Below are 13769 nucleotides of genomic sequence, written 5' to 3' on the forward strand. Positions count from 1 at the left end.
TCTCTTTATTGGTGCATTTAGTCCATTTACATTCAGCGTAATTATTGATAGGTATGAGTTTAGTGCTTTCATTTTGATGTCTTTTTTTGTGTGTTGTTCACAGTTTCTTTGTTCCGTTTGTTTTCTGTGCTGAGTCATTTTTCTCTCTCTATTTTCTTTTCAGCTTTTTCATTGTTGTTGATTTTGTATTTGCTGAGTCTTTATAGTTTTCTTGTTTTTTATTTTGACTTGTAGGATTGTTAGTTTCCTTTGTGATTACTTAATATTTACCCCTATTTTTCTAAGTTTATACCAGTCTTTTATTTCTTTATATCGCCTTGGCTTCCCTTTCCATATGAAAAATCTACATCTACATTTTTTAAGTCCCTCTTTTTTGTTTTAACGTTGTCATGTTTTATATATTGACATCTGTTTCCCTATTTTCAGTGTTTTAGCTTTGATTTGTTTTTGTGACTTCCCTATCTGGGTTGATATCTGGTTGCTCTGTCCTGTATTCTAGTCTTGGGTTCTTATCTGATGTTACTGCTTTTCTAACTGGAAGATTCCCTTTAGTATTTCTTATAATTTTGGTTTGGTTTTTGCAAATTCCCTAAACTTCTGTTTATCTTGAAATGTCCAAATTTCGCCATCATATTTGAGAGACAGTTTTGCTGGATATATAATTCTTGGCTGGTAATTGTTTTCCTTGAAGGCTTTATATATGTCATCCCATTGCCTTCTTGCCTGCATGGTTTCTACTGAGTAGTCCCAGTGTATTCTTATTGACTCTCCTTTGTAGAAGACTTTTTGTTTACCCCTAGCCACTCTTAAAATCTCTCTTTATCTTTGGTTTTGGCAAGCTTGATTATAATATGTCTTGGTGACTTTCTTTTGGGATCTACCTTATGTGGGGTTTGATGAGCATCTTGGATAGATATCTTGTCATCTTTCATGAAATCAGGAAAGTTTTCTGCCAACAAATCTTCAACAATTCTCTTTGTATTTTCTGTTAACCCCCCTCCCCCATTCTGGTACTCCAATCAGTCGTGGGTTATTCTTCTTGATAGAATCCCACGTAATTCTTAGGGTTTCTTCATTTTTTTAAATCCTTTTGTCTGATTTTTCCTCAAATAAGTTGGTGTCAAGTGCTTTATATTCAATCTCACTAATTCTAACTTCCATTGCCTCAATTCTGCTCCAATGACTTTCTATTGAGTTGTCTAATTCTGAAATTTTTTTGTTATGCTTCCTGATTTCTGATTGCTGTCTCTTTGTGGATTCTTGCAGCCTGTTGAATTTGTCATTATGCTCTTCGCTAATCTTCTTAATTTCCTCTATTGCATGTTCTGCATTTTGGTTAATCTCCTTCCTAATCTCCTGAAGAATTCTGTATATTAATCTTTTGTATTCTGCCTCTGGTAATTCCAAGAAGTTTTCTTCCTCTGGAAAATTTCTAGATTCTTTATTTTGGGAACTTGCTGAAGCCATCATGTTCTACCTCTTTATGTGACTTGATAATGACTGTTGTCTCCGAGCCATTAATAAGTTATTATATTTTGTTTGCTTACTGTGTCCTAGCTTCTTATTTTGTTTTGTTTTGATATGCCCAAATAGGCTGCTCGTGAGCTTCTTTGATTATTGGCGTCTTTAAAGCTCTAACATCCTGTCACCAGGTAGTTAAATCTGTTACTAAGTATGTGAGCCCAGGATTTGGTTAACTTTTCTTGTATGGATTCAGCTCTGGTGTCTAGTTAGTTGGTCACCACGTGTGTGGTGCAGGCTCTCACCTACAGTCCTAGACAGGCATGGATGATTGGTGTAGGTACAGGTATCTGGCTGTAGTAGGGGGTCACATGCTGAGTAAGGCAGGGGGCTGATGGCTGCCCGAGTGTCTGAGAGGAAAGCATGTGCCTGTTCCCTAGAGCGAGTAGGTAGGTGGGTTTTGCAGCTGGACTATGAGCACCCAATGCTGTTGGCTGTAAGGACTAGGGGGCACCACTTATTCTTGGGCCCCTGTCGCAGGTGGCTAGGTGGTGTGGGTGGAGCCACCAGTTCTCAGGCCCCTGATGTGGGTAGGTGAAGCCCCTGCTTAATGGGCAGCGCAGTGTCAAATGTCACGACCTTGCCACTTCACAGCTGATACAGTTGATGTTAGACTTCAAGTATATACCCTGTTGTACTGTGGTAATTAGGGCTTACGCTGTTGAGATGGGCCCGCACAAGTCTATGCGGGGGGAAAGGCACTCAAAATCTATGGATCCCTTGTGCCTGTGCCTAGGCAAAGGAGCTGTGCCTACCCTGAATTCCTGGCTTAGGGGAGACGGCAGATCATTTTTTCCTGTTTGTTAATTTATTCACTCTCCAAGGCCGGGAGAATGGCTCATGGCACATGATGGGTCCTACTTCCGGCCCAGGGGACTTGGCTATTGCTGAAGCTGTTCTGGGACCCAGTGCAGAGCAGGGAGTGGGGAGGTAAATGGGAGAGGGGTTTTTCCCTAAGGGGGGTGTTTTTGATCTGCGCAGTCGGCCAGACGCAAGGACTTATCTTTCACTGATCGAGGGCTGTTTCTCTCTGGTTCTGGATGGCCGAGTAGACTCTGTGCTGCTGGGTCTCCCCCAGTGTGGAAAATGCCTCCCGAGTGCCATTGCTTGCCTGCCTCACCACGCACCACAAGCTTATCAGGCCTGAAGGGCTCTGGCTCCCTCCGGGTCAGGTCTGGTAACTCCTCGCTGCTTCCAAACCATCTCTCCCTCCCCCTGCCACTCAGTCCAGTTCCTCAACTTTGCATTTGATGTTCAGGGCTCCTAGATTGTCATATATAATCGATTCACTTGTTTTTTTGGGTCTTTGTTGTCAGAGGGTCCACCAGAAGCATCTGACTACTCTGCCATCTTGGCTCCACCCGTCTTATTTCTTTTTCTTGCCTAACTGCTCTGACTAGAACTTCCAGTTCAATGTTGAATAGTAGGGGAAAGCAGGCATCATTGTCTTGTTCCTAATCTTAAGGGGAAAGCTTTCAGTCTCACTATTCAGTATGATGTTAGCTTTGGATTTTTCATAAATGTCCTTTATCATGTTGAGGAATTTCCCTTTTATCACTATTTTACTAAGTGTTTTTTATTTTTTTAATTTATCATGAAAGGGTGTTTGACTTTATCAAATGATTTTTCTACATCAGTTGAGATGATCATGTGAGAACTGCCTACAAGCCAAGGAATGCCTAAGGTTACCTACAAGGAAGGAATTAACATGACTGAGACCTTGATTTGGACTTACCTCCAGAACTGTGGGAAAATAAATTTATGTTCCTTAAAGCCACCCACTTTTGATATTTCTGTTATAGGAAACTAAGATGATAACCTTAAGGAGAACAGTTTGAACAGTGACGTGGGGACAGTAACCAGGCTGTAGTGGGTTGGGGCGAATGGGAGGTAAGGCAGTGGAGACAACAAGCACAAATTACTCTAGGATGAGCAAGAGAGAAAACATTAGAGACTAGGCTAGAGAAGAATGTGGGGTAAAGGGAAAGTTTTTTTTTTCTCCTGACATAGGGAAACTTTGCTGTGCTTATAGGCCAAGGGGAAGAAAGCAGTGCAGGGAAGGGATAAACAAGCATCTGAGGGAACTCACCCTGGAGGATGAGCTGATGATGTTATTAATTCATTATTATTATTGTTAGCAGCTACCCATTATTGACTATTTACTATATTTTAGGCACTCTACATACTTACCATTGTAATCTCATTAAGTAACAAAAACCATATAAGGTAGGTTTTATTGACTTCATTTCACAGAGAAAACTGAGACTTAGCAAAGTTAAGCAACTTGCCATGTCATAAAGCATCAGAATCAGGTTTCAATCTGAAGCCTTCGTATCTTACTCCAAAGCCTATGTTTTTAACTATTTCACAGTAAAACTGCTCCAAGATGAAAGGTACAGGTGAAAAGTGTGGCCTTAAAGAGGAATAGGGGGTACCCTATTTTTTGAGATGGGAGGAAAGGAAGTGAGAATGGTTATGGATTATAAGTAACTGCTTAGACTAAAATGTAGGAGATCACAACTTTTGGCCTCCCTTCTCTTGACAAAATAGGAGGCAGGGTCGTTTGTTAAGGGTAAGGGAGGTGAGGATGGAAAACGGGCTTTGAGGAGACTGATAAAGATTCAGAGTAATTATGAGGGGAATGGAACAAGTAGCTGACTGAAGTCAAGCAAAAGAACGACTCAGTAAGCTAAGGTCTTCATAAACTCATGTGTTGGCGATCTGTCCAGCTGTGTGATTTTCTCCAGCAGCTTTCAAGTGATCCAAGACGACTTTTCTCTGAAGGTAAGGGAACGGAGGGTATAAGAAAGTAGCTTGGATCCATGAGCCCAGACCAAGTAGATAAGGAAAGGGGCAAACAGATTAGGGGAAAATACTTCTAAACTATCTAGGAGACCCTTATGGCTATTATAAATCATTACCAGTGCAGAAAGATATAAATTCAAGAGGTCAGAGGCCACATTTATATTTCTTATGAAGCTATGGCTGAAGTTGGCAATGTTGGGCAATTAGAACTAGGAGTGGTGTGCTTGGTGCAGATGGCTGATATGAAAGATCACCAAGATCACCCTGAAATGGGACTTTAGACAAGGAAGAAAAAACAAGTGAAGATTATATGTCTATATGAGGGAACAAGAATGAAAGAAAAAGAAATAATATTTCATCAATATTAAACTTATTGTTAATTATTAAAATTACTAATATTTCACATTAACAAAGAAAGCTTAAAAAGATGTTAAACAACTAATACGGGGAAAAAAAGTAACTGGGGAATTTATTTAGTCCAAGATAAATATGAATTCTGGCATGATTATAGCGGATCTAAAAAGTATGCAGAAGGAAAAAGCAATTTCAAACAGCTTATAAATAAAATGGAAGGCGCACAGCCTCTTACTCAAAAAAAGAGAATTAATATTTTTAGAATTGTACAGAGTAGAGCTTTGACCATAGGACTTAGACTATACCGTGGAACTGATATATCTTATGACTGTATAGAAAGCTCCTAATAGTTACTTTTATAAAAATGACTTCTAGGTTGAAAATTAGCTACAGAGAGAAAAAAGATGGCCATTGGCAGGACAGTTATCAAAGTACAGACTGGAAAAGACCACTTTCATGAATTATTTTTAATCCTTTTATTCATTTAACAAATATTTATTAAGTGCCTAACATGTACCAGGTCCTAGGGATAGAATAGTGAAGAAGACAGGGACCCTGCTCTCATGGAGTCTATCATCTATGGAGAAGAAAAACAAGCAGCTATAAAACAAGTGTTGTTATAAGGGAAAGAAGTCAAGGAGTATTATGGAAGCATTATAGGGACGTCTGGTCCAGTCTGGGAGAGGTTTCTTGAATGTCCAAGCTGAGATCTGAAACCTGAATAAGAGTTATCCAGGAAAAGGAAGGGGAGAGGTAGTATGGGAAAAATGGTCTAGAAAGAGAACACACTGTGTAGAAATCTGGAGGCATGATAGCATGGCCAGGTTAGGGAACTAAAAGAAGTTTAGTAAGGCTAGAGTATCAAGTGCAACCTAGGAAATGGTGAGAGCCATGGCTGAAGAAGTAAGAGCCAGGATCCCATCATAAGAGACCCTATAAGCCATATTAAAGAGTTTGGGCTTTATCCTATGGCATAGTGAGCAATCTCTACACCAAGATGTTGCCTGAGGCTGACCAGCCTCAATATATGACCATTGCTATCATTTCAAATAAACCTTTCAGTTCATACAAAATAGGAAAATGGTGGTGGTGGGGTGTTGGTTCCAAGGTAACCATACCTTTCTACCAAACCAACCCATTGCTCTTGAGTTGATTCCGGCTCATGTCAAGCCCATGCATTACAGAGTAGAACTGCTCCATTGGGTTTTCTTAGTTAGCTGTAATCTTTATGGAAGCAGATCACCAGGCCTTTCTTCTGCAGTGCTGCTGGGTGGGTTTGAACTACCAACCTTTAGGTTACTAGTCAAGTGCAAACTGTACCACCCAGGGACACACCTCTCTTTTTACTAAATAAATATTTACTAGGCCTCTACTATGTGCCAGCAACTAATCTATATGCTACGGGAATACAACAGAGAACAAGAAAGATAATATCCTGAACCTCATGGAGTTTACAAATAATGAATACATAAATGCACAAATCAATAGTAATGACAAATTCTAAGAAGAAAATAAAACAGGGAAATGAGATGGAAGGTGGCTGGGATGGGAAGCTACTTTGACTAGGGGTAGAAGGTTGGGTAAACTCTCTCTGAAGTGACATTTTTACTGGTAACTAAACGATGAGGAGGTAACCACATAAACATTAATGCTCATTAGTATAAACAAATACGAAACTGGATCAAAGATTTAGTTTAGTTTCAACCTCAGAAGGGGACTCTTTCTGTCATTTGCCATTTAAAAAAAGAATAAGAAAAAAATATGTTATTGGAACGGTGAGAAGGTCAATAATTAGGTAATTAGACTGAGTTTCTAGAAATATTAATATTTGGGCCAACAGTTATTTACTGAGTTGCTTGCATCTGGAGGTGGAGGTACAGCTATGAACAAGGCAGGATCTCAGAATATAAATACATAAAATAAATACATAAATGATACCAGTACTATGGTAAATGCTACAAAGAAAATGAATATAATATAGTAACTCAGTGAATAACATGGTAAACGTAAGAGATGAAGCTCAGAGCCTTACACGATGGTCGATAAATGTTTGTTGACTACGAATGAATGAAGGTGGCCAATCGGGAAGAAAAAAGTTTCAGGAAAAGGTCCGAAAAGGGTGAACAGTAACCAGAGGATAAACGATGAGGTGTTCGTGTACAAATGGAGCCTTATAATTTGAAGATCTCTAAAGTGACAGAGGCAAAAACATCCGCACCTGGATTCAGTATTTGACAACAAACCAGAAAAGCCTACACGTGTCCCCAAGAGCAAGCCGCGATTGGCGCGTCGCACAGCCAGCGCCCGGAACCACAGTCGTCCCCAGCCCGTGGGTCAGTGACGGCGCTCGGAACCTTCCGGGCGTTTTGTGGACTGTTCCTTTCTCGCGGTACCAGCTCTCAGCGCTGAGGCTAGCCGACCTCTTCTGAAAGTGGACCTGAGAGTCCCGGGATCTACGCCGGTATCCGGCGCGGATGACGGCAGGCCAGCCTCCCGACGATGAGGGCAGAGGGAACTGGACGCAGCAAATCTCACAACCTCCTCGCTCTTTGGGCACCTGTGTGGCGGGCTCAGGCCGCGAGTGAGGAGGAAGAGCAAGACCCGGGCCAGACTGCAGCGCTGGGGCCCCGAGTGGGCGATCTGGGAAAGGGAGGCTGCAGGGTCCCGGGAGGCGGTGACTCACCTGGGAGGTAATCATGATGCTGGAGTCGATCAGGAAACTCATAGTGAAGTGTAAGGAAGGCTCGTGCCTCCACTCCCGACTCCCGAGGCCACGGCACACTCGGGCCACTGACCCCCTCGCACAGGCAGCCCTTGCCCGGGGGCCACCTCTGGGACAGCCGCCTACCAGCCAGACGCCATCAAGCTGCGTCCCCAGCTAGCCAATCAGCGGCTGGCTCCTTCGTTTCCCGCCTCGGGCTAAGAGTGGGCGGGGCGGACAAATGGCGTCACCGAGCTGTGGTCTCGGGGGCGGGGCCGGGGGGGGAGGCTGTTCTGGGGGCGGGGCTTAATTAGGGACGGCCTGGCTAAAAGGAGCGGGATATGATAAAGTGCCCTGAAAATCCAAGGGCAGAGGTAACGCAAGGTAGCATTTCCATTTCTGAACCTGAGGAAGCTGGGACCTGAGAGCTGATGTCGTATTTTTGTTTTGTAGATAATAATATTTTATTATATTCGATTAATTTATATAAAATTTTTTAATATGAAGGACAAGTATGCATAATTTTAGACGGATGTTCTTTGGCTTCTTACATGTGCTTAAAATATTATATCTAGGGATCAACTTAAGAAAAATTTATTGTGTATTAGGTGAAAGTTTACAGAGCAAATTAGTTTCCCATTCAATAGTTTGTACATAAAGTGTTCCATGACATTGGTTTCATTCCCCACAATGTGTCAGCACTCTCCCCATTTGACATCATATTTTAAGTGATAATTCTATTTTATAATGGTGATGGCTAATAAGATGAAGTTGTTAATAATAAAGGAGTCAACTGGATGGCAAAGGGTTTATTATACTGAGTTAGACCATAAGTCAGGCTTGGAAATGTCACAATATTTTGTTACAACCAAAACAACTGCAGAGCTACATGGTGAGAGAAAAGCAGAAACCAGTAGAGTTGATTCCAACTCATAGAGCCCTATAGGACAGAGTAGAACTGTTCATATGGTTTCCAATGCTGTCATTTCTACAGAAGAACACTACTACATCTTTCTCCTTTGGAGGGGATGGTAGGGTCCAACCACCAACCTTTTGGTCAGCTTAGCGCTTAACCACTGCACCACCAGGGGTCCCTGAAGTGAAGAAAGGCGGGTGAATACAGGTAGTCCCCGACTTACAATGAAGTTACCCTCCGGTGCTAAGTCAGTTCTGATGTAAGTTGAATACCTCATATAGATAGATAGATAGAAAGATAGATAGATAGATAGATATAGATAGATAGATTTAGTTTTCACTATTATTGCCGTTTATTATCAGTACCTTTATAAATCTGATCTTTGTCTTTGGGGATTGGAAACATTACATAGGGAATGATAACATGAGTAAATCACGCTGCAACATTGTACGTAGTACATGTTACTAACGAAAAGAGGTACCAAAAAAAAAAAAAAAAAAAAGATGATCATAAGCGTGGTTTGTCCTAACTCGAATTCGTCATAAGGCGGGGACTACCCGTATGGCAAATATAGCTAACCAAGTGAATTTCTGCTGTAACAACAAAGTAAGCACATCTACAGCAAGGGAAGAGGGTCATTGGTGGGTCAGTAGTAGAATGCTCCTCTTCCATGCAGGAGACTCGAGTTCTATTACCAGCCAGTGCACCTCATGCACAGCTACCACCCATCTATTATTAGAGGCTTTCGTGTTGCTATGATGCTGAACACGTTTCAGCAGAGATCCCAGACTAAGACAGACTAGGAAGAAAGGCCTGGCGATCTACTTTTGAAAATCAGCCAGTGGATACCCTACGGATTACAACAGTCTGGTCCGCAACTGATTATGGTGATGGCACAGGCCCAGGCAGCTTTTACTTCAACTGTGCATGAGGTCACCATGAGTGGGGACCAACTCCAATTTTTTTTTTTCTTCAATATGTGACACTTCCAGGCCTGGCTCATAAAACCTCCCAGGTGTGCTCCATCATCTCTTTTCCTCTTCTGCCTTACTCAGATGTAACCCTTAAGGTGACTTATAAGCCATGTGTTGAAGAAGGCATTGCCACTGTCAGTCTGGGTCCTTGGAAGACTGTGTGGAGCAGTGTGGGCTGTTTTGTAAGCACAAAATGACCTTGATTCTGAAGCACTAAACTTTGGGGTCTATTTGTTACACCAACCTAGTCTGTTCTAATCTGCTCAGTGCCCACCATATTCCAGACCCTTTCTGAGAATCCCTACCAAATATTTTTCACATAAAATTTTCGTTTCTTATGTATTACAGTTTTAAAGTCAAGTTCTCTCATATACATAAACAAATGGGTTCTAATGTTCTCATAGGGTGGGTCTAGATAAAGGTTTGAACAACACAAGATAACATTTTGCAATTTAACAAAATCTCCTGGCAGATATATATGAAACTAAAGAAGCAAATCCAAAGAATTTCAGGAAACTTCATAAGCCAATGAGGTAGATTTTGGGGGACAGACAGGTTTTGAGTGACTCCAATCAAAGCACAAAGGAAGCCTCCAACATTTATAGGATATTGGTGCTGAATTGGAATCTGTTCTCAGAGTGCTAGTCTAGTTTATTGCACGGAACATGAAGGTTTGTCTGTAAGTTTGGTGTGATACCACACCATTAAGTTTGTAGCTTCCGGAGATAGGTGCTTGGTCTCATTTCTCATAAATAGTTGTGACTGAGCATTTTTATCTTCAAAATATTTTCTATGTCCACTAGGCATCAGCAGAAAGGAGGCCAAATATAGTGAACTGAGGTTTTGTCATCTAGAGAGGCACTGAGGAGAATCCCCCTATTCTTCATGAAAGGTATTTTAGTTTTAGTGTTTTATTTTTATTTTTTGTTGTGCTTTAAATGAAAGTTTACGGAGCAAGTTATGCACCAGACCATACCTGGAGTGCTGCACTCTGTGTACCACACTTCTAAGATGCACATAGACGTATTGGAGCATGCTCAGAGTTGAGCCACCAGAAGAGGAATGAACCCAAAACCAAACCCACTGCCATTGAGTTGATTCTGACTCACAATGGCCTTTAGGACAGAGTAGAACTGCCTCATAGGGTTTCCAAGGCTGTAAATCTTTACAAAAAGAGACTGCCACATCTTTCTCACATGGAGCAGCTGGTGGGTTCGAACCACCAGCCTTTTGGTTAGCAGCTGAACGCTTAACCACTGTGCCATCAGGGCTCAGATGAGGAATGTGAAAGAATTGGTAGAACTGATATGGTCCCAAGAGAAAAAGTTAAATGAAGATAGATTTTTTAAAAATATTTTATTGTGTTTTAGGTGAAAGTTTACATAGCAAATTAGATTCCCCTTTAACAGTTTTTATACAACTTGTTCCATGACATTAGTTACATTTTTCACAATGTGTCAACATTCTCATTATTTCCATTCTTTTTGTTCTGGTTCCATTAACCTAGCTTCCCTGCCCCTCTTAACTTCTTATCTTTGTTTTAGGGTAAATGTTGACTGTATGGTCTCATATAGCTGATTATTTAAGGGAACATAGAATTCACAGGTGATATAGTTTATTATTAAAGTCAATCTATTGTTTGGATGAAAGGTGACTATCAGGAGTAGATTCAGTTCCAAGTTGAAAGAGTATCTTAGGGTAATAGTCTCCGGGGTTCCTCTAATCTTTTTTGGTCCAGTAAGTCTGGCCTTTTTCAGGCATTTGAGTTTTGTTCTATATTTTTCTCCCTTTGTGTCTGAGACCTTCTATCGTGTCCCTGGTCAGTACAGTCGGTAGTGGTAGCTAGGCACCATCTAATTCTTCTGGTCTCAGGCTAGATAAACCCATGGTTCATATGGGCTGTTAGTCCTGGGACTAGTTTTTATCTGAGTCTTTGGTTTCCTTTATTCTCTTTTGTTCCAGATGAGTAGAGACCAACAGTTATATCTTAGATGGCTGCTTGCAAGTTTTTAAGACCCCAGACACTACCCACCAAACTAGTATATAGAACATTATCTTTATGAACTATGTTATGCCAGCTGACTGAGTTGTCCCACAAGACTATGTTCCCAAGCCTTCAAACCCAGTAATCCAATCCTATAAGGTGTTTGGTTATGTCTAGGAAGTACCTGTAACTGTGACCCCTATATAGTTTATTATATATATATAATATATATACAGCACACATAAACATAACATATGCCTACAGATACAACTGTACATGCACTCCCATATACTCATATGTGCCTTACTATAGACATATATGCATACATGTCTACCTATGTATCCACACGCATATTTTTTGGGTTGTTATTATTGCTGCAAAATTGTATATTTGCCAAATATGCCAAAATTATTCTTACGTACTTCTTAGTGTCTTCATTTACCTTAGACAAGTTGTGCAGACTTCACTCATATTGGGTATTGCCTTTCCCATCACCAAAAACAAGTGTTTACTATCTAGAAAATGATTGCCCCTCCCTTCCCCTCCCATCCCTGGTAACCATCAAAGAACAATGCTTTCTGTGTGTATACTTATTCTTGACTTTTTATAAAAGTGAGACCATACAGTATTTGTCCTTTTGTGATTGACTTATTTCACCCAGCATTATGCCCTCCAGGTTCATCCACATTATGTTTCGTGGACTTCTCATTATTCTTTATAGTTGCATACTATTCTGTTGTATGTATGTACCAAAATTTGTTTATCCATTCATCTGTTGATAGGCACTTAGGTTGTTTCCATCTTTTTGCTATTGTGAATAATGCTCTGATGAACATAGGTGTGCATATATCTATTCGTGTCTCTGCTCTTATATCTCTAGTATATATACCTAGGAGTAGGACTGCTGGATCATATGGTATTTCTATTTTTATTTCTATACTGTTTTCCATAGTGGTTGTACCATTTTACAATCCCACTAGCAATGTATAAGAGTTCCAACCCCCCCACAACCTAGCCAGCATTTGTTGTTTTCTGTTTTTTAAATTATTGCCATGTTTGCAGGGGTGAGGTGGTATCTCATTGTGGTTTTCATTTGCATCTCTCTAATGGCTAACGATTGTGAGCATCTTTTCATGTATTTGTTGGCTGCCTGAATGTTCTCTTTGGTGAAGCACTTATTCATGTCCTTTGCCTAATTTTTGATTGGTCTGTGTCTTTTTGTTGAGTTGTCAAAGTTTTCTATGTATTTTAGACATTAGACCCTTATCAGATATGTCATTGCCAAAGATTTTTTCCCAGTCTTTAGGTTCTCTTTTTTTCTCTTTCTAAAGTCTTTTGATGAGCATAAGTATTTAATTTTTAGGAGATCCCAGTTATCTAATTTAGCTCCTGTCATTCATGCATTTTTGGTTTTGTTTGATACACCATTTATGCCAAAAATTAGGTCACCTAGTTTTGACCCTATGCTATCTTCCAGGAACTTTATAGTTTTAGCTTTAGCATTTAGGTCTTTGATCCATTTTGAGTTAGGTTTTTTCTTTTTTTTTTTTTTGTGCATGGTGTATGGTATGGATCACGATTCATTTTTCTGAATATGGATATCCAGTTTTGCCAGCACCATTTGTTAAGGAGACTGTTTCTTCCCCCACTGAACGGACTTTGACCCTTTGTCGAAGATCAGTTACCCATAGATGGATGGATCTACTTCTGGGTTCTCAATTCTATTCCACTGGTCTACTGTGTGTCTGTCATTGAACCAATACTGGGCTCTTTTGATTACTGTGGCTGTATCATAAGTTTTGAGACTGGGAAGTGAGAGGCCTCCTACTTTGTTCTTCTGAAGAAAGATTTTAGTTCAAAACAGGTGTAATTCTTTTAGAGTCAGAAGTTATTTTTGGAAGTAGGGGTTCCCACTACCTCATATTGGGGTTACTCAAATATAGATCAGATGACTGCATCCATTCAGTATTCATTTTATGCAGGCTTAATGCACTGCTGTGGGAATTATCTTTTCCCACCAGGGCCCTAGCTAGTCCTTGTAGCCCCTGTAGTCCAGGAAGCTGGCTCCAATCAAGGGCAATCACCTTGGGTAGGAAGGGATATCACTGGCTTTCATGGCTGCAGCCAAGACCTAGAAGCACAGCCCTGAGGGGGCCTGGAATCCAGCACCTAAGTGCTCAGGCTACTGCAGTTTGAGTAACTGAGTCTCACAAATTCATTACACACAAGAGAAAGTGTCTCAGTTTCTTGGAACTCTGCTCTACCAAGCAGCCAAACTTACCTATCAGATGCCCAGTCCCTGAATCCAGAATACCAGGGAGCAGTGGAGACAGCCTTACTATGGGAGAGTCTTAAATCAGGGAACATCTATCAGGCAAGCAGGTAGATATCAAACACAATAGCACCTAACTCTAACTTAAAGCTGGGTGGTAGTGCAGAATGCTGGGAGGGCCTGTCGAGGCAAATGGTTTACCTGGTGGCTTACTAGGGTGCACAGTGGGGATCAGGGTCTCA

The 13769-nt window shown here is 40.9% G+C and overlaps 1 protein-coding gene across 3 annotated transcripts in view; it reads right to left on the bottom strand.

Annotated features, from left to right (window-relative positions):
* GPR89A (G protein-coupled receptor 89A) overlaps window positions 1-7568 on the bottom strand; it is a 44568-nt gene extending 37000 nt beyond the window's left edge. For 2 of the 3 annotated variants that reach the window (XM_004380325.2, XM_023734846.1), the window contains exon 1: window positions 7364-7568. In XM_004380325.2, the coding sequence (XP_004380382.1) occupies window positions 7364-7405 (42 nt within the window). In that variant the 5' untranslated portion in view covers window positions 7406-7568. The remainder of the gene's footprint in view (window positions 1-7363) is intronic. The other variant, XM_023734844.1, reaches the window with a different exon arrangement.
* Between the last annotated feature and the right edge of the window lie 6201 nt (window positions 7569-13769).

Source organism: Trichechus manatus, unplaced genomic scaffold (genome assembly GCF_000243295.1).
Source record: "Trichechus manatus latirostris isolate Lorelei unplaced genomic scaffold, TriManLat1.0 scaffold00073, whole genome shotgun sequence".
NCBI lineage: Eukaryota > Metazoa > Chordata > Mammalia > Sirenia > Trichechidae > Trichechus > Trichechus manatus.